This window comes from Lepidochelys olivacea, assembly GCF_965140295.1.
Source record: "Lepidochelys olivacea isolate rLepOli2 genome assembly, chromosome: 1".
NCBI classification, from domain to species: Eukaryota; Metazoa; Chordata; order Testudines; family Cheloniidae; genus Lepidochelys; species Lepidochelys olivacea.
The window spans coordinates 251,960,435-251,982,194 of NC_140411.1; the positions used below are offsets into that span (position 1 = coordinate 251,960,435).

A 21,760-nucleotide genomic window follows, 5' to 3' on the forward strand; every position below is an offset into this window, starting at 1 on the left:
CCAATTTATTTGAGCATAAGCTTTCGTGAGCTACAGCTCACTTCATCGGATGCAACCAGACAGAAAGTGTGAAAAATCGGGACAGGGGGTGGGGGGGGTAGGGTAATAGGAGCCCATATTAAAAAAACCCCAAAATAGTGGGACTGTCCCTGTAAAATCGGGACATCTGGTCACCCTAATTTAGTTATCGCTGAGGGGGTGGGCACCCCATTGCCTTAGAGGCATCACAGTGCCTAAGAGACCACTAGCTTGCAGTCATTACATACAGAGTACAGAAGGGTCCATGGGGCGTGTGTGGGCTTGCTGGGCTCAGCCTGTGGGGCAAAGGTGTGGTAGGGTGGGATGGGGGGTTGCCACTGCCAGATCCCCTATGGGGGAGGGAGGAGGAGCTGCTTGGCTCCCTGGGGGGCAGGGGGGAGTGAGCACAGGGAGGTGGGGGGAGGAGCTGCCCGGCCCCCGAGGGGACTGGCGGGGATTGGGGCTGCCTGGCTCCCCGTAGCCCAGCGGGGAGTGCTGGGGGCGGGCGCACTTCAGGGCCCGGGGGCGGCGGGTTAACTATCGGCTCCGGGCGGCAGCTGCGCTCCGGCCTCCGTCCCTCCCTCCTTGCGCCGCGCCCGCCCCCGCCGAGCCCCGGGAGCAGCCAGGCCCAGGCCCGGGCCCAGGCGCCGGCGCCGAGCGAGCCCGCCCCCGCGAGGAGCTGCCATGGCCGGGCTGTGGGCGCCGCCCGAGCCCCTGAGCGCGGCGCAGCTGAGGCGGCTGGAGCAGCATCGCTACAGCGCGTCCGGGCGCTCGCTGCTGGAGCCGCCGCTGCAGCTCTACTGGGCCTGGCTGGTGGAGCAGATCCCGGCCTGGCTGGCCCCCAACACCATCACCCTGAGCGGCCTCCTGCTCAACCTGCTCACCACGCTGCTGCTCATCGCCTACTGCCCCAGCGCCACCGAGCAGGTACCGCCGGCCAGAGGGTCCCTCTGCCGCCCCCCTCAGCGGCCCCCTCAGCCTCCCAGAGACCCAAGTAGCTTCTGCTTCCCCCAGTCTCCCGGCCCAGACTAACCCAGGCCGTGTCGCTGCTCCCCTCACCCCGCAGTAGCCTGTCCCCTTCGCCTGCAGTAACCCCTAACCTCTGCCTCTTTCCCCAGCCACCCCTCTCAAATCACCCCCCCTTGCCCCATACTGCCCCACCCCCAAGCTAATCTTCCCTCTACCCGAGAGCGACCAGACAGCGAGTGTGAAAAATTGGGATGGGAGTAGGGGGTAATAGGCACCTATATAAGATAAAGTCCCAAATATTGGGACTGTCCCTACAAAATTGGTCACCCTACTCTACCCCAACCACCCACTGTCATCCCCCCAAACTACCCCACCCTTTCCCCCACAGTAACCACCCTCCCATGCCCAGCACGCTCCATAGTAATCCCAGTTATAACCCTCTCTAGCCAGCTCTCACCCCCTGCATCGTGTCCCTGTCCCCCACTCAAACATCTTCTCCTCCTCCCTGCATATATGCTCCACTGTAAACAACTTCTCTCTCTCCTGCATTGTAATCACTAAATCCACCTATGTTGTAACTGACCTTCTGCCCCCACGGTCCCTGCTCTGACTGAAACTTCCCCCAGCAACTCTAGCATTCAGCCCTCATTTTTCCCTGTAACACCTTTTGTGCACATTGTATATACTCATTGTGTGAGGGCTTATAACCTTCTCTCTAGTGTAAATAACAGCCACACAAACACAGTAATCTCCAGGTGTTAACACACAGCACTCACTGCAAAACAAATTCCTACACAAACTGAGAACCTGCTCCCATTTTAATCCCTTCCTACTGTAAACCCCAGGATGCTGTAAAAAACACACAACTGTAGCACTATATCTTCAGATAGTGTTTCGAGCCTATGCACATAGTAAATCCTACTGTGTTGCATCAATAGTGCCCCACCTGTGTTATAACTATGTTTGGCCTTCTCTTTCTAGAAGGGACTAAACCATGTCTACGAAGGAAAGACCAAACTGTTGTTATGCCAACCAACAGGGTCTGCACTATGCAGCTTAGTTCTAGCGGTATAGGTCCCAGGATATTAGAGACCAGGTGAGTGAGGTAATATCTTTTATTGGACCAACTTCTGTTGGCAAGACAGACAAGCTTTCAAGCCGCCAGAGCTCTTCTTCAGGTCTGGGAAAAGTACTCCCAGCATCATAACAAGGTGGAACAGATTGTTTAGCATAAATAATGAGCACATATTGTAAGGGGTCATGCAAGGTAGAGTGGCCCGATAATGCTTCTGCAGTCGTAGGACAAAAAGAGGGGTTAGTGGGTTATATGCTGTTGTAGTAAACCATAAATCCAGTGTTTCTGTCCAGTCATGACTTTAATATCTACAGAGTAATGAATTTGAGCCCCCTGGGCTCATATTTTGAAAGTGCTGTGGAGGTTTCCTTTGAGGTTGAGGACTGATAGGTTAGATATAGAGTGATGGCTTTGTGAAGTGTTCACCCGCAAGTGATAGGGTGTTTTTGTCTTTTATCATTTTTCTGTGTGAGTTCATTCAATATCGTAGTGATTGGTTTCACCCACATAGTTTTTATTGGGGCATCTAGTGCACTGGATGAGAGAGCTCACATGTTGTGATAGGAATGTGTAGAACCCATGGATCTTGAAAGGTGTGTTGTGGGGGGCGGGTGTTGATCATTGACGCAGTAGAGATGTGTCTGCAGGTTTTGCATTGGTTGTTCTGGAATGGTCTGGTGCCACTTTGAGTTGGTGCGGCCTGATCTGTGGGGAGGTTGCTTCTGATGCTAAATAGTTTCTAATACTTTGACTTACTCCAAACCTCCATCGTTGGATGGGAAAGGAAACTGCCTTTGGGGGGATGAATTTCAAGCCTGTTTTTGACATTTCTAGAGAGAAGATTTGTCTTGTGTATTGCCAGCACTCATGATTTTATCATGAGAGACACAATATTGGTGTCCTTAAGTCCAAGCTCCTGGAGTCATGACATTACATGAAAATCTTGGCTTTCTGCAATACTAAATGGTTCTTTTTCCTCACAATATCCAACCAATCCCATCTACAGTTCGGCTCCAAAGATGGGAGCACTAGTGTAGACTGAAGTTGCTGGCATTTAAAGTGCCTAATGCTACTCTGTTAACTTAAGCCAGAGGTTCTCAAACTGTGATCCATGGACCACCAGTGGTCCGCAAGCTCCATTCAGGTGGTCCGCAGATAGTTCCCTCTAAGGTGCGCGCCTGGATGGCCGCACACAAGAAAATGAAGGGCCACCCACCTAATTAGTGGAGCCACGCTGGCATGGTTCCACTAATTAAGTGCTTGGACCCTGGAGAAGATGCACATGTACGGTGAGGTGGTAGCCTTGGGGGAATAGAGGTAGGTGAGAGGGGGGAGTGGGGGGAATTTGGGATGTGTAGGTTTGCAGTAGCCAGAGAAAGAGGCTACTTTTCCCAGCTCCAGGGCTGCGGCTGCCAGGGAGAGATGGCCCTCCTTCCCAGCCTCAGTTCTGTGGCTGCTGTGGGTGGGGGAGAGACCCCACACACACAACCCTTCCCAGCCCCAGTGGGGGAGAGAGGGCATGTCCAACACATTAGAAAGGTAAGACTACTGTTACTAAAATGAGTTGTGCTTTTATTTATAGAACAAAAAAAAGTTAATAATTTTTTTTCTATAGCGCTTTTATCTAAAGCACTTTACAATAGTTAGCTAACTGTACAAACAAGGTTTGGAAAAATCATTAAGTAGTCTGAGACCCTCAGCAATTTTCAAGTGGTCTGCAAAAAAAAAAGTTTGATAACCACAGACTTAGGCTATATAGCGTCTGTACTGGAGCTGGGGCTGTAATTTCCAGCTTGGGTAGACATACCTGTACTAGCTCTGACTCAGCTAGCATGCTAAAAATAAAATTGTAGTCATGGTAGCGCAAGCGCAGGAAGGGGGTAACCGCTCCAAGTACATAGTTGGGGCCTTGAATAGGATCATAGTTGGGGTGACTAGGCCCTCATGCTGCCATGACTGCACTTCTGTTTTTAGTGTATAGCACTATAGTGCACTAGCCCAATGAGATATTTTCCCACTTTTTTCTGTGGTGTTAATTTTATAAAAGATGAGTTTTGTAAAACCTAAATGCTGGGTCAGATTTTACCTGGCAGTCTAAATTAAAAATCTCTTTCAACCATCACAACATCCATTGTAAACATGTAATATGAAGCAGGAGCCTCCTTTTATTCTGTGTTCTTGTTCTTGTTTTAATTTAGGGGGTCGTTTTATGCCTCCCATCACAACATTCTCTCTCACCAATGTATGCATCTCCTTACAACACAAACTCACCCTGTTATCCAACTCCTGTTTGTCCAAACAAATTCTGTCATCTTTTCATTCCAAGAAAGAGAGCATGAGCAGTGTGGGAGCCCTCTTGCAGTTCTGAACTACCGCACGTGTGGCAGGGGTGAAGAGGGCCTAGACTTTTCTATCACAAGGTGGAAACGATGGCCTTAGCCCTGCAAGTGCACTCACACAGTCAGACTCTTGCAGCACCTCATTGATGTAAATGGGGCTTTGCAAAGGCCCATCTGCGCAGATCCACTTGCATGATCTGGATCTGACTTCTGCTGTGCTTTTGGGATGTGGAGAAACCTGTGTTAGGAGCTAAAATTAAACCTCCAAACTTGTTTTCACTTGTGACCCAAAATGTAGGAGAACTCTTGCCTTCACAGGTTAAAGACTAATGGGTTAACCTGCTGTTTTAAATATCACCCTCAGATATTTTCACTTCAGGAAAAATACATGTGGATCATACAGAAAAGAATTTACATTATTGGGATTGTAATAATGTAGTGAGATGGAATTACAAACTTGTAGTTAGTTGCAGCTTGGTATGTGGTAACAGACAAAAATTCCTCAGGGTTTATGGGAGTGCAGTTGTTCAGAGATCTGGCTTGTTCATAACTTTACCCATACCAAGGTTGAAACTGTGCTAGCCACAACAAATTGGAACATAGCTGTTAGGATTAGTGTATTACAGATCTTTTGATATTGTAACACTTGAGCATCTTGGCTTGTCTACGTGTTGTTGTTTTTTTAATTACCCTAAACTTTTGCATTCTAGCTGTAGATTAAAGGCCTGCAAACTTATGTTTCTTTAATTAAAAAAAAAAAGTTTTAGTTGGGCAAACTGGGAGAAGCATGCAAATTTGTTTTTTAATTCTTAATACCCAAACTGTGTTTATGCAGTGTAGTTGTACCGTGTCAGTCCCAAGATACTAGAGAGACAAGGTGGATGTGGTAATGAAACACTTCATGAATTATTAAATCATTGGCCAACCTGACAGCACAGTAGTATACTTCAACTTCTCAACTCTACATAATTGGCCACAAGAAGCAACCTTTCCCATTATAATAGAGTGAGAGTCTTGACTATTTAATTGTGAGGAGTAGTACAACACTGCATTTCCCTCTATAAAATTGTGACTATTAAAGAGACAAAAGATTCTATATAATTAAAGTCCCCTGCTAGTAGTACCTTAAATTACTGAAACTGAATTTTAACACTTTTTTTAAAAAGCGTAGGTAAGTGTAAGTACACATTTCATAATATATTTTAAAAGTGTCGGTAATTTAGTGCCTGTGAAAGTCCTGGATTGAGAGCCCTCAAGCCTTGATATGAGTTTTAAAGGCACAGGGGAAAGATGCACCAAGACTGTGACTCCGTGACAGGTCACAACTCTCCATTCTTACTCCCAATCTCTCACCAAGAGTACTGTAGCATTTTGAGGTGTTTTCTTCCCAGCAGAACAAAGTTAATTGTTCACTGCCAAATGGGGATGGTGTGGAGGAAATACGCCTGCCTAATCCTGGAGCTTTACAAAGACACTGTGAGATAGTAAATGTGTGAACACTATGCATACACTAAAGGAAGTGATGCAACCCCTGGTTCCTTCTGATGGGTAGGACATGACAGTGATGCAACCTCAGTATCTTGATAAACATCTTCAGAACAGCTGCTACAACAGTCATCTGTTGTAACACATTGACTGATGTTTGCCTTTTAATTGATTTTGACAGTTTGATAGAAATTTCACCCCAGGTCAGATTGGCAGAGACTCTTAGGGTTTTTCACCTTCTTCTGCAGCATGGGGCACAGGTCACCTGCAGGTTTAAACTAGAGCAAATGGTGGATTCTCTATAACTTGAAGCCTTAAATCATGATTTCAGGACTTCAGTAACTCAGACAGAGGTTATGACTCTATTACAGGAGTGGGTGGGTGAGGTTCTGTAGCCTGCAACGTGCAGGAATTCAGACTAGATGATCATGATGGTCCCTTCTGGCCTTAGTGTGAGTCTCTTAGCTCCTGGTTACCTGCCTTAAGAACATAATTTCCAGTAGAGAGACACAACTCTGTGAATATTATCCATCCATACTTTTCATAGTGATTACAATGACCAGTGGGCTACCAGGTCTCGGTAGAAATCTCTCATGCCACGGTCTAGTGAATTATAATGCATATGTCTGACACAGGGGAGCTCTGAAAAACCTGTGCACCTCCTGTGCCCTCTGCCTGGCATCACGAGATTCCTAGGTCATGGGGACACAGTGATGAAATCTATCATAAGTATAAACATAGTTTTTGATATTCAGGAGACTATTGTCAGACTCCAGAGGGTATAAGCAGTATGGGAGGAAATGGGAAGAAAAGCAGATAATGAAATTTTGTTTGTAGGTGTATCTCCAAAAATCAACTCAAAATAGGCCCTTTTTTTGTAACTGGGCATGTGGGGAAGGAAATGTGATAGTACAGGATGACTTGAAGGTAAGAATATGTTGTGCAGTGGCCACAAAAAGGCTAACAAGTGTCACTTAGTTGTACGTCAAGAGAGCTCTTAAACCACCTTAAAAAATATTGTGCCAAATATTTGGCACAGAGTTAACAAGTATATCGTCAAACTCTTGAAAGAGTGCTTGGGAAGCCTATAAGGTTTATCAAGGAATTGGCTCTATCCTGTGAGGAAAAAAATCTCAGAGCTTTATGTGTTCAGCCTATAAAGAAAAGTAATATAGGACTTAAATGTACATCTATAAAAGGGTCTTTTTAAGAGTGGGGGAATGGGACGTGTTCATGTTACAGGGAGATGGCAAAATGAGAGATGGCGATCGTCTGTGAATCGATGAGAAAGTAGATGTGATTTAGCTGCACTCTCCTGAATAATCTAATTATTAAGAATAATTGTGAACTTAATTACTGGGTCCAACACTTCTACTCTTTCGCTATTCTGTCACTATCTCTTTCTTTCACCATATCTTGATCCTTTTTACCATTTAGCATGCAGTAATTTTAACAGAGTCCTTTATTTACTCTCTCTGAACTTCCAAAATATCCCTCAGTTTGTAAACATTTTACTGGTGTTTATAAATAACTCCTTAAGGTTTCATTAAAAAACAAAGCTACTTCAGGCTTGCCAATTTAAAGCTGCTCAATGGGACAGAAAGACAGTAACATTAAATTTTAATTTTAAAATTTTTAATTATTTTAGGTTAATTTTCCAGGCCACTGGAACCTCTGTGTTCATGACATTACATAGCTTTATTTTCAGAATTTGAATGTTGGATTGATGCAAATAGCAGAATTATTTGTCTTCAGAGTGGGTCAAGAATCTGGTCTCCTGAGCTATTTTGGCTTCCAGAAGCCTGCATCCCAAGAAAAGGTAAAAAATTCACAGGCAGGAGTTGTAGACCAAGCTGGATGAGCAAGCATCTCAGAGAGGTGATTAAGAAAAAGCAGAAAGCATACAGGGAGTGGGAGATGGGAGGGATCAGCAAGGAAAGCTACCTTATTGAGGCCAGAATATGTAGGGATAAAGTGAGAGAGGCTAAAAGTCACATAGAGTTGGACCTTGCAAAGGGAATTAAAACCAATAGTAAAAGGTTTGATAGCCATATAAATAAGAAGAAAACAAAGAAAGAAGTGGGACCGCTAAACACTGAGGATGGAGTGGAGGTCAAGGATAATCTAGGCATGGCCCAGTATCTAAACAAATACTTTGCCTCAGTCTTTAATAAGGCTAATGAGGATCTTGGGGATAATGGTAGCATGACAAATGGGAATGAGGATATGGAGGTAGATATTACCATATCTGAGGTAGAAGCGAAACTCGAACAGCTTAATGGGACTAAATCGGGGGGCCCAGATAATCTTCATCCAAGAATATTAAAGGAAATGGCACATGAAATTGCAATCCCATTAGCAAGAATTTTTAATGAATCTGTAAACTCAGAGGTTGTACCCTATGACTGGAGAATTCCTAACATAGTTCCTATTTTTAAGAAAGGGGGGAAAAAGGTGATCCGGGTAGCTACAGGCCTGTTAGTTTGACATCTGTAGTATGCAAGGTCTTGAAAAAAATTTTGAAGGAGAAAGTAATTAAGGACATTGAGGTCAATGGTAAATGGGACACAATACAACATGGTTTTACAAAAGGTAGATCGTGCCAAACCAACTTGAACTCCTTCTTTGAGAAAGTAACAGATTTTTTTAGACAAAGGAAACACAGTGGATCTAATTTACCTAGAATTCAGTATGGCATTTGATACGGTGCCACATGGGGAATTATTAAATTGGAAAAGATGGGGATCAATATGAAAATTGAAAAGTGGATAAGGAATTGGTTAAAAGGGAGATTACAGCGGGTCATACTGAAAGGTGAACTGTCAGACTGGAGGGAGGTTACCAGTGGAGTTCCTGAGGGATCGGTTTTCGGACCAATCTTATTTAATCTTTTTATTACTGACCTCGGCACAAAAAGTGGGAGTGTGATAATAAAGTTTGCGGATGATAAAAAGCTGGAAGGTATTACCAATTTAGAGAAGGACCGGGATATCATACCGGATCTGGATGACCTTGTAAACTGGAGTAATAGTAATAGGATGAAATTTAATAGTGAGAAGTATAAGGTCATGCATTTAGGGATTAATAACAAGAATCTTAGTTATAAGCTGAGGACGCATCAGTTAGAAGTAACGGAGGAAGAGGAGGACCTTGGAGTATTGGTTGACCACAGGATGACTATGAGCCGCCAATGTGATATGGCCGTGAAAAAAGCTAATGCGGTCTTGGGATGCATCAGGCGAGGTATTTCCAGCAGAGATAAGGAGGTGTTAGTACCATTATACAAGGCACTGGTGAGACCTCATCTGGAATACTGTGTGCAGTTCTGGTCTCCCATGTTTAAGAAGGAAGAATTCAAACTTGAACAGGTACAGAGACGGACTACTAGGATGATCCGAGGAATGGAAAACCTGTCTTATGAAAAGAGACTCAAGGAACTTGGCTTGTTAACCTAACCAAAAGAAGGTTGAGGGGAGATATGGTTTGCTCTCTATAAATATATCAGAGAGAGAAATACTGGAGAGGGAGAGGAATTATTTAAGCTCAATACCAATGTGGACACAAGAACAAATGGATATAAACTAGCCATTGGGAAGTTTAGACTTGAAATTAGACGAAGGTTTCTAACCATCAGAGGCATGATGTTCTGGAATAGCCTTCCAAGGGAAGCAGTGTGGGCAAAAAACCTATCTGGCTTCAAGATTAAACTCGATAAGTTTATGGAGGAGATGGTATGATGGGATAACATGATTTTGGCAATTTATTGATCTTTAATAATTCATGGTAAATAGGCCCAACAGCCTGTGATGGGATGTTAGATGGGGTGGGATCTGAGTTACTACAGAGAATTCTTTCCTGGGTATCTGGCTGGTGAATCTTGCCTACATGCTCAGGGTTCAGCTGATCGCCATATTTGAGGTTGGGAAGGAATTTTTCTCCAGGGCAGGTTGGCAGAGGCCCTGGGGGTTTTCGCCTTCCTCTGTAGCATGGGGCACGGGTTGCTGGCAGGAGGATTCTCTGCACCTTGAAGTCTTTAAACCATGATTTGAGGACTTCAGCACCTCAGACATAGGTGAGAGGTTTATTGCAGGAGTGGGTGGATGAGTTTCTGTGGCCTGCATTGTGCAGGAGGTCAGACTAGATGATCATAATGGTCCCTTCTGACCTTAATGTCTATGAAATAGATATAGCTTTAGCAGATTTGAGACTGTCAACTAGGCCTAAGTATGGTGGGGGGTTTTGTGATTTGGACACCGGTTTACTACCAGTTAAATTGAGATCAGCAACTCATTTCATGTCAGCTGCCCAACAACATGCAGGTCACTACCATCCTGGGTTAGCTTTGAAGTGGTGACCTTGAGGTGAAAGGCTCCATATCCCGTTTCCAATTCCCCCAAGCCATTCATGCCGACACCTGTTGCTACATTTTCAGTGCAATCTGCTTCCCCTCTCAGCAGGTGTTCTGTAGCGTTAACTGATATGGAGGAGCTAGTTATGGGGAAGATGAGAATGAAAACCCTTTGTTCCTTACTCTCCATGGATCCTGTCATGGTAGGAATTTATAAGGAAATGGAAAGCCCATACTGAGAAGGCGGGGGAAATTTTTAACTTGAATTCTAGCATGTGTGTACACGTTCTAATCGGGGGAGAAAGATATTTATTTTATCAAACATCGGTTTGAAGTTGAGTGTAGCAGAACTGTTTTCCATTAAATAAACTCTCTTCTGACAATATGATCTCAAGTTATGACTGCAAACATTAGCATGTTCTCTTTAATTCAAGAATCCTTGTTTCAAAGTTTGATTTACGAAATCAGACTGTTTCATTGTCATGTTTATTCTACTGAATAACGGTGGGGTTGTTGAAGCTGTCATTAGCTAACAATGAATACAGTAACAATGTGCAAGCTTTTTTTAATCTGTACAAATTGAGGAATTGTGATATGAAGCTTGTTACCTTTTCATATAAAGAAGCTCTAAAGTAAGATCCTTGATACAGGTTGCAAATCCAGCAATGCTTTGAAAAAAGGCAACCTTAAAAAAAGAGTGGGGGGCGGGAAAGGCTTGACTGATTGATTATCCCAAATTTGGAAATACTAAAAATGTCTATGTACAGGGAGAAAGTCACAGCATTGTCTTTCGTGACAAAGTACAGTTGTCTTTACTTACTGTATCAAGCCATTGTTCTGGCTTTCTTCATCGTATTTTATGAAATAATTATTTAAAAGATTAAACAAGATAAATAGCAAACATACCACATAGAATGAACTGGAATTAAATAGCATTGCGACTGTTGAAGAATGTGACATGATAGCGTTTTCTTCATGATTGACCATTGAATATGGAGATTATGTATTCAGAAACAAATAAAATGCCAACTGCGAGTGAGATGTTTAACAATAGTAATCTGTTTAGCAGTTGTATATATCCAGTGGCTTTAGAAGAAGGGAGGAGTGTGGGAAAATAGAGTGGTTGAGAGGATCTTATTAACAGAATTAGCACAGTCTACCGTTTTAATTCTGTGTATGATATGCATAATTGCTTTTTTGGGTAATCTGGACTATAAAACTATATTTTACACTGTAGGCAAATGCCTGAAAAGGGGAATTTATTGCAACTCAAGTAGCAGAGGGCTGGGCAACACAGCCAAGAATCTGTCCTAAGTCCTTCCCAAAATTGAGGGGCCTAGGGTCGTGGATTTCATAGACCTCCAAGGCTAGTCTTGGGCATCTGAGGGAGGGTATGTGTGTGGGGAGGGCTGTGGGGAGAACATTGACTAATACTTGATCTTTATGAAAAACTATTGACACATAATCCTAATGATTATTTTACATTTTATCTTTGCAAGGATAAGGGCTAGAACAGAGATTTTGTTTAAATGGGAATTTAGATTAATTTAGGGGATTTAAAAGTGCTAGGGTTAATCCAGAGTTGAGGGCACTCCTGGATTCTGAGGCTACTTGTCAAAAGGCCCTGTTCTTTCTACATGGTCACTTGCCTGTCTTCCTGATGGATGATGAGCTTGGATTTTCCCCGGTTCCTAGCTTACACATGTTTTGAAAGTCTTTGTCCCTTTACGTGTTTTGCCTATAAAGATGATAAAACCATTTTGCCTCCTATTTAATAACTAGATTAATGGGAGAAAAAAACATAACTTAATTATTTAAAAATTTAATGTTAAACCTGTATTGGAGCAGGATGGAAACTAGTTTATAATCTTCCATTGGGTTACCATAATGCTATTTTGTTTTCTGCCTGCCACCAAAATGCTCATGTCAGTTGGAATTTAAATCTTTTTCATATCTAATTTAAAGATAATGCTGAAAGTCTTAAGATGCTAGACTTTTAATTTTCTCCTCACTTAATGCTATTTGGGAGGAGGGGAGGAACTGTTGGAGCCTCTTGCTTCATAAATCATTAGGTTTAGGCCTTTGTAAAAATGTGAGTCTAGATTTTTGACCTAAAGATTGGTGGGTATTCAGAGTCCCTAATACTGTGTAAACTACAGTGAAAGTCCAAAAGTCACTGGTTTCATACCTGGTCCAAGAGAGACACTACTCTTTGAATAAGGGAATATATATATTTGACCGAATTGTTACAAATAATCAGTAGCAACAATCATGAACGTATATTTAAATATATCGCAGAGATTGCAAGTGTAATCTTGTCTAAGGAGTGAGAAGAGTTAAGATAACCCAGCTGGAATAGGAGAGCACTTACCAATAGGAAAAAAACATTTGACTAGAATTAGAATGGTAGTCTTATTTTAAATTGAAGTAATACCAACATTAAAGAGCATAACAGATTTTATATTATGACTACATAAGTAGGTACTCCCACATTGGAGAAGTTTAAACCCAAAGACAGTGGACGTGTTTAAAAATCTTGAAAGCCCGTATTTTCTAAGAAAGCTTCTAAAATTGTGCCAACTGTTTGCAGGTACAAGTAGAAATTAGACACCTACAGTAACTACCAACACTAGTCCTACAATCAGATGAGTATCTAACTAAACTCCTATACTTGCAGCATTGCAAGTGCAATTTAGGGGTCAGGTTGAGATCCGTTTACAAACTTAGCTAGAATATAATGAATTCTCAGGGCTCCTTAAGGTTTATTTTAGGTCCTGTTTTTACTTCTTATTTGATTCCTTTGTGTGACATACTCTGGAAATTAATCTGATTCTGTACTCATGACATTCAGATCCTTTATTTTCCCTCAAGTTTTCATTACTTTATATTTCTTCCGTCATGATGCTAGACAAATTTTAAAATAGATTTAGCAATGGTCCAGATAAGGATTACTCAGCCTGCTCTTAACTAGGATGATGCTACTATTGCCTCCAAGTCAGAAGTATACTAGATTCTCTTTAGAAGTTTGTATCAGGGTTAAGTGGATTAGGAAGGGTCCCAAGTAGAGAGATACTGACAATCTTTTCTTTCTGAAAGTTATCTAAGTTTTGTTTTTTAAGTTTAAAAATTCATGGCTTTAAGTATTGTTCTTTTCTGGCTTTATGAGCAAGGCTTTTAAGCTCAAAATGGAATCTTCCTTAAATATGGTCTTCGTTGGAAGGTCTTGTCTTGTGGGTTCCTGGGATGGGTCTAAATCTGATGCGTGATTTGTTCTAAACAAACTGGTTCACAAGTGCTATGATGGGATATAATGAAGAGGGTTTCATTTTTTCCCCCTTCTACATTCCCTTCCATGAAAACCTCCTGTCCTAACTTAGTTAAAAAAAGGTTTATTATTTTCAGTTGTCAAAGTTCTTCTCTTTTCTGGTTTGACTGAGACCGCTGGCTGGTTTATGTAGATGCATACCTGTTGTGTGAGGATTTATTTAAAGTGGGTTATTTCCTGGCTTTCAGCCCCACATCTACTCATTAATATTCAGTATATCCATACAATGTATAATTTGTTATCCAGATACACTCACTCACCTTTAATAAACAGACTTTGAAAAGAAATATTATCTATCTTGATTACGATGTATGTGGTACAGCCAAATTCTGCCCTGTTACACCAGTGAGCTCCCAGTGAGGAGGGATTGTAGAAGAGTAACTGAGGGCAGGATGTAACAGAGTTCCTATGTAGGGGTAGAAGAGAATTAATTGTCATGATTTCCGATGGTTTTTTATCTATTTGATATAAACATCTTGCATGTAACCTTTGACTTTGTTTCTTCCCGAATAATTTTTTGTGTAAAGTGTGATTGGTAACAACTAGGGGGCAAAAATGTGACCTGGACTGAAACTAGATTTGGGGGTATATGAGAAAAAGTAATCAGTAAGTACTAATTAGTTTCAAAATCGTACTGATTTCTGAAAGCTAAATCTCCCCTCCGAGATGGGACCACTACCATGGCAAGTCCTGCTAAACTAAAACCCAGTAATGAATGATCAAAAACAACCCACAATCAATTTAAAACAAGAACTAAATAAATGATCAAAGTCTACATTCAATAGACAGTTGCTCTTCATTCTTAAGAGAGAACCATTTATTTACTTGGGAAAGATTCTGCAAGGCACAAATGGAAGTTAGGTGTCTGCCCTTTGAGCCTTGAAAATCTCCAACTTTGTCTATTTAAAAACTAAAACTTCTGTTAACAAAATTACGTAATGCATTTTCTACTTTTAATTGCATATTAACTGAAATTTGATATACAAATATAACCAGTTCTCTAAATACCAAGGAAGAAAATAAAATTCAAAGTTAATCATCTAATTGACTTCAGAGAATTTGAATGAAATGCTGAACTTTTTTTTTTTTTTTTTTTTTTAAGAAGCTCTTTTTGGGTTGGGTTCTGTGTCCATAAACCTGGATAGAACCACTCCTACTAATTATGTGCACCTGTCTCAATTTTCAGGTGAGAAAACTGAAGTTTATTAATCTTGATGCCACTTTAGATAGCTGTATCTACCTAAACTTTTAGTTTTGTAAATGAAAGCACAAGTGTGAGGCTGCATAGATTCTGTTTCAGTGATGTAAACTGAGTAATTCATTTCAGATTTACTGCAATTTACACTGCTAAAACTGAAAGAAGACTTTGGCCTGTCCATGGTAGTCTCTTAGCACGTTACTGCTCTGAAAGATTTTCATGCAGAGAAAATCTGTAGTATAATAGATTTTGGCTAATAGTAAGTAATCTGGAACTGACAGTATTGATATTTATGCATCTGTTTCAGGCACCGTTTTGGGTATTCCTCTTGTGTGCATTAGGACTCTTTGTTTACCAGTCCCTGGATGCTATTGATGGGAAACAAGCCAGAAGAACAAATAGTAGTTCCCCCTTAGGGGAACTTTTTGACCATGGCTGTGACAGTATTTCCACAGGTAACTATTTCTTCATTTTTAAAACTGGGGGGGGGGGGGGCACGGTAACTGGAAGAAACTAAATCCGAGTAAGGTACAGTCTGGCCTAATGGATAAAACTAGATTGGGACTCTGGAGTCCTGGATTCTCTTCCTGGCCTGCTGGGTGACTATGAACAAGTCACTTTGCCTGTTGGTGCCTCTGTTTTCCATCTGTAAAATGGGAATAAGTCTACTGACCTCATTTGTAAAGCTCTTTGAGAACTGGTGATGAAAAGCTCTGTATGACAGCTAGCTGGTTATTACTTACTAACCTAGGGAGTGGGAAAATATTTTAGAAGTGGCCCTGAGACATGTATAATGCATGTTACCTAGTTCTTGCAGGCGTACATTGAGAGTATGAAGTGAGTGTGTTCCCTCTATTGAATCTTACCAATTTTTCTAAGCAATGCAGTACATTCAAAGATTTCCTTGGAGAGAAGTGCAGTATCGCCAGGCAGTAGGCACACCATCCTGCAGACTTTTTTTAACATTAGCGTCTACAGTATATATTTCCGCTAGATCCAAGATGACTAATACAAGTAACAATAAGGAATTAAATCTCTCCTGACCTGGTACTGTAGTTCTAACAATTTTTAAGTGTGTTCACTTTTCCTCATTTCACTTTCATAGTTCCTGATTATGTTGACGTGACTCAATCTTTCTAATTAGAAAAGGTTTCATTTCCTTTTAAGGAAGAAATCAAAATGATGGGCTAGATTGCTTCAAAAAAACAAAACAAACTAAAACATGCAAGTTCTTGTGTTGCTCTCTCATGAAGTGATGCTTTTCTGAATTGCTGTCCAAGTCACAATTTTTAATTGGCTACTGCTTAATATCTGAAATTAATAGCCCACTTTTGTTGTTGTTTGTACTATAAACCTTAATTTATCTTGGCAATTTAGCATCAAATTAAAATTGAACTGCAGGTATTTATACTGTATCTAGCATCTTAGATACTTATACAGCCCTCATCACTGTGTTCGAGCCACATAAGTAGTGAGGCCAGCCTTCAGTTTTTCTGTCGAGTAAGTTATGACAGATGTTTGATTAACCCAGTAAATAGGCTTTGGTATGTGTGATGGCCCCAAGTCTAGGGACTGGGTCCTGTTCCTGAGGGGATAGGGTGTTGAGGGGATGGGGCTTTGCAGAACCTCCCCTGCAGTGACAGCTCCTGCAGCTCTGGTTACATGGGGCTGGCTCAGCTCAGCTCCCTACTCTGGGCATTGTCACCTCCAGGATCACACCACCACTCAGGTTTGGCTCCTCCCACTCTGGGGGGAACCAGCTGGGCCAGATTTGTGTGAGTGGCATGACCTAGCACACAGGCATCACAGTGCCCCTCACTCATATTTGAGCTGGCTACCTTCGCATCATCGTGATGGAGGAGTAGCTGAGCCAAACCTGAGTGGCACTGTGACCCCATGCACCAGGCCACAACAGTCTCGCGGGACTGGAACTGTCATGTGATCCTTTGAAACATTCCAGTTACCCAGTTTTAGGTCACAACCCACAGGTTGAGAAACCCTGACCTAAACCTAATGAAACAAGGAACACTACAGTGAGTGCTTAGCTGTGCGTGATGTAGTTAAGGTTACCCAAGAGTTCATTTTCTTGCCGTTTTCACAATATTCCAATTCTCTAAAGAATTTTTGTGATGAGATTCCCTATATTTGATCTGCACTTGATGATGGTGTGATGTGTTTTTGTTTTTAAACAGATTTCAGAAAAAAAAGTTTATTCTAAAATGTAAAACCTCTTTTTACAGTAATCTGTAACTCACTATCACTACCCTATAACCGTGTTACACAACATGTGGGTATGTCTCCCTGGTTGTGGGGTGGGAGGGCTGAAAAGGTATAAATTAAGATGGCTGAGCCTCTAACAACACATTATGGGGCTGTAAAGGGCACCATATGTTTCACTTTCCTGAAGGGGGCTCAGCTTCAAGTTTGGGAAATGCTGTCCAACAAGTCACTATACTGTTGATGCTATTGCAATCAAACTTTGTCTAGTGTTTGTCTTTAAAATTGCAGGTAGTATAATTATTTATGACTAACCATGCTTATCTCTGCCTTTCAGTTTTTGTTTCCATTGGAGCCTGCATAGCTGTTCGACTGGGAACGAACCCTGACTGGCTGTTTTTCTGTTCTTTTGTGGGAATGTTCATGTTTTATTGTGCTCACTGGCAGACATATGTATCAGGCATGTTAAAATTTGGAAAGTAAGTAGAACTCTTTTCAGAATTGTACATATTTGATCTTTGCATTTGACCCATCAAATTTTGACACCTCATTTTACCTTCCACCCATCCTTCCCTCTCCCCCCAGCCAAAAAAACCCAAAAACCTCAATCTCTTGTTTTATCTGAAATTCATATCTGGTCCGGGACCTGAAATTCATATCAAAACTGACATTCCTTTTTACAGATGTCCCTGAGACCTCTGTAAAATTGCTATTGATTTGCAATACATTAAACTCTATTTACAGTAATGGCTTCGTAAAGTCACTGTTAGTCATTGGGGTGCACAGTACTTCCCAGAGCTCCAAGAGCACAGTGGACACTTCACCTCACTTCTCCACTGTTTGAGGAGGGTGCAGCATTTATGCTTCGTTGAGCCTATCCAGGGGTACGTGGCCTGTGCTCTTCTACTTTGGGGAGGCTAGTCCTGGAAGTGATGTTAACCTTGTATATTCCTTACAGTCGAGAGTACAAGGACCACGCTATGTCCACTCAGTCCTCCTCCTTGTTCAGCTCAGACAAAGAAGTTTGTTTAGGTTTGCAGATGATAATGCTGCCTGCTTCTTGTTTCCAATGTCACTTGAAAGTGAGAACAGACGTTTGCATGGCATTGTTGTAGCTAGTGTCCCAAGATATTTACATGCAAGATACACTAAAGATCCATATGTCCCTTCATGCTTCAACCACCATTCCAGGGGACATGCATCCATGTGTCATTTTCATCATCTGAGTCAGATCCCACCAGCAGAAGGTTGATTTTCTTTTTTGGTGGTTTGGATTCTGTAGTTTCCGCATTGCATTGTTGCTCTTTTCAGATTTCTGAAAGGATGCTCCACACCTCGTCCCTCTCGGATTTTGGAAGGCACTTCAGATTCTTAAACCTTGGGTCGAGTGCTGTAGCTATCTTTAGAAATTCCATATTGGTATCTTTTTTGCTTTTTGTCAAATTTGTGGTGAAAGTATTCTTAAAACGAACAACATGTGCTGGGTTATCATCTGAGACTACTATAATATGAAAAATATGACAGAATGCAGGTAAAAGAGCAGGAGACATACAATTCTCCCCCAAGGAGTTTAGTTACAAATTTAATTAACACGTTATTTTTTTTAACAAGCATCATCACCATGGATGCATGTCCCCTGGAATGGTGGTTGAAGCATGAAGAAGCATACGAATCTTTAGCGCATCTGGCACATAAATATCTTGTTACGCTGGCTACAACAGTGGCATGGGAATGCCTGTTCTCACTTTCAGGTGACATTATAATTAAGAAGTGGGCAGCATTACCTCCTGTAAATGTTCTTTTTAACCTCTCACTAGAAAAAGGAAAAATAGTTCAAAACTAGAGGAATGGTTTTGTTTTTTAAAAAAAGGGAGGTTATGGAAAAATCAATGCATCAATTTCCTATCTAGCAAAATGCGCGTGACAAACAAATGTTCGATATTTGGCTGCCATTTATTCAACACTCAAAGTACATTTGCCTGCAAAAATACCGACCACACCTGTCTAATTTTAGTGAATATTGATGTTTGATAATCACATTGTTTGATAAATGGTCAGTTTCACTCAATTTAATAAAACAGGCCCTGGATGGTATAAAAAGACTCACTCTACAAAACAAATAGAACCTTGTTAAATAGATAGATCTGATGATGATACTACTGTTTGTTTTTTGTTAAAAGCTCACTGTTGTAATTATCGTTTTGCTTAATATTTATATAACAGTGATTTGTAAGCTTGTTAAAATTTCCAAAATAGCTATACAGTATTAAAAAAAAAAAAAAAAACCTCCCAAGTTTTCTGAGCATAACTATAAATGATACAGGTATTTAGCAAAGTATGTTTTTGCTTTAGTTGGTATGTAGAATTCTGTGGTCACAGAAATCAGGTATTTTATATACATGGCATGTCCTGAATGTATACATTTTAATTACCTAATCATTTATTCCCATTCCCTCCCCCCAACAAACAGATGTATGAACTAAGCCTGCTGCCTCTTTTCTTTCTAGGGTTGATGTAACTGAAGTTCAGATAGCCATAATAATCCTCTTCTTGATGTCTGCATTTGGTGGAACTACTATGTGGGACTATAAGGTAAGTGTATCAAGCATTCAGACTTTCACAGTTGTATCTGAAGCTGTCATGTGCAGGTGTATTGATGTTTAGTAATTGCTTTTCAAATCTTCTGTATTCAGCTTATGTTATATTTGTTAAATCTTATTTTTTTATTTAATTTTAATACATATAAATGTTGCTTTATATATTTACTATAGGGTGCCTGTTTCCATGTAGTTCAGTACTGTATCTCATGGATGTGATTGTGTGGTTTCCTATGCATGAATTTAGAGCTACACAGAGGAAAAAGACCCCATCTGCCATATATAAACTTTAGGCCTGGAAAATACATTTTGATTATAGTTCAAAGGAATCTTACCCACAGTCTATTTTTCAGATGTAAGTTTCTGTTACATCCAATTTTTATATTTAATTATTCCTGTACCATAAATTTCTGCTCAAAATTATAATTTTTAAAGTAGACTGTCTCAATTGTAAAACAAACTGTCCATTAAAATCTACAAATCCACTGGGCTAAATTTTGCTTTATGCTGATGTAAATATGGAGTAACTGTTAAAGTTAATGGAGCTGCACTGGATTTACACTGGCGTAAGAGCTGATCTGGCCCTGTAACTTTAAAATGTCTACCCAGCAGTCTTCTGGCATCAGTATATTAAAAAATATTTCCAGCCTATTTGAGGGAAGGGGGAACAGCTCATATGTTTCATGTAGAATAGGACCATATAGGATTAAATGCAAATGTTTTTAAAAATTGAAAACAATTTGAAGCCTGCTGTATATTGGACTGTAGTTCCTGTTCCTGGTGTTGGTTTCATCTGTATAATACACCGTACTAGTTGATTGGAATAGATATCAATACCATCAAGTTAATTTTGCAGTCTAAATTATTTTGGTAATGTTTTATTGTATCTGACTCATTCATCAATCTGGCAATTATGAAATGGCAAATTATTTTTAGAGGAAAATGTTCTCTTAAACAGTTCGGTTTTCTTCTCCCCAAATCGTTTTTGTTCTGTTTCTGAAACTATTAAGATTGAAATGCAAACCATAAGTGGGATCTTCAGACTTCACAAACTTGGCTAATTGACTATATATTCTTTTTGTGTTAATTGGTGGATTGTTTTGAGATGCAGAGATCTCTGCCTTACATTTTAATGTTAAAGAAAAAACAAGTCTGTCTCCAAAAATATGTAGTCCGTGGTTTCAGAAAATTTATTGCTCCTCTTTTTTAACCCTTTGCTGCCTTGGAAGTTTTCTTGAAACTGCATTTGACTCTAAAAGGTAAATATTTTGTTAAATCTATATCTGGATAATATACATAATGCAAAGATACATCATATAGCATACTATGTAATGTGATCACAAAGCAGGCAGATGGAGTTTGCATTTCCTGTGGTGCTCCATTGTGCTGACCAATGAATTTAGAAAGAACTATCCTTTTTCCTCTGACACAGATTTCTGTTCAATCGAATTTGAAATACTTAGCAAAGTATAAAAAGAGCTTAAGGGTGTTGCAAATTCTAAAGCACCATAAAATACAGCTGAATTTCAAGGGCAGAATTTAACCACCTACTTCTCCAGGATTTAAACATTTCTCCCACTCCCCTACCCCCGCCCTCGGCCTCCCACCCACCAGAAAGAGGTATCCTATCATCTTAAGGACAGGACTGTACTCTGAAATTGTTGATTTGAGTATAAGTTTCAAGGAAAAGGGATAGTTAAAATAAAGCAATACAAATTGTTTTTGGAAATTTCAGCAGCAGTTTAACTTTTTCCAAGGAATGATGTCCTTTAATTTTTTAAAAAAACATTTTTCTTGCAAGATCCCTTTGATAGACCTAAAATTGAAGACTTTTCCTGTTCTTGGAATAGTGGGTGGAGCATTATTTTCCTGTTCCAACTATTTCCATGTCATCTTTGGTGGTGGAGTTGGCAAAAATGGATCTACAATCGCAGTAAGCTGTTTTAGAATTTAAACTGTATTCTAATACTGGGGTGGGGAAGAAGCGGTTTACTGTGTTTGGCTTGTATGTTAAATTCTTACATTACAAAAAACTTAGTACTTCTGATCATCTTACTGACTATTTAAGCAATCTAATACATTGATTCTACTGTTTGATATACCTTAATGCTGTCTGTAAAGCCATTAAATATATATGAATGAGACAGCTAATAACTCAACTGCAGTGGTAATCCAAGTCACATTTTCTG

General features: G+C 40.6%; 1 protein-coding gene across 1 annotated transcript in view; it reads left to right on the forward strand.

The window, feature by feature from the left end:
* Positions 1-604: 604 nt before the first annotated feature.
* The window catches only part of CHPT1 (choline phosphotransferase 1), a 28,147-nt gene continuing 6,991 nt past the window's right edge, over positions 605-21,760 (forward strand). Inside the window, exons 1-5 of the mRNA XM_084611540.1 lie at positions 605-945; positions 15,065-15,212; positions 17,312-17,453; positions 19,482-19,566; positions 21,373-21,504. Coding sequence (XP_084467666.1) covers positions 703-945; positions 15,065-15,212; positions 17,312-17,453; positions 19,482-19,566; positions 21,373-21,504 — 750 coding nt within the window. The 5' untranslated portion in view covers positions 605-702. The remainder of the gene's footprint in view (positions 946-15,064; positions 15,213-17,311; positions 17,454-19,481; positions 19,567-21,372; positions 21,505-21,760) is intronic.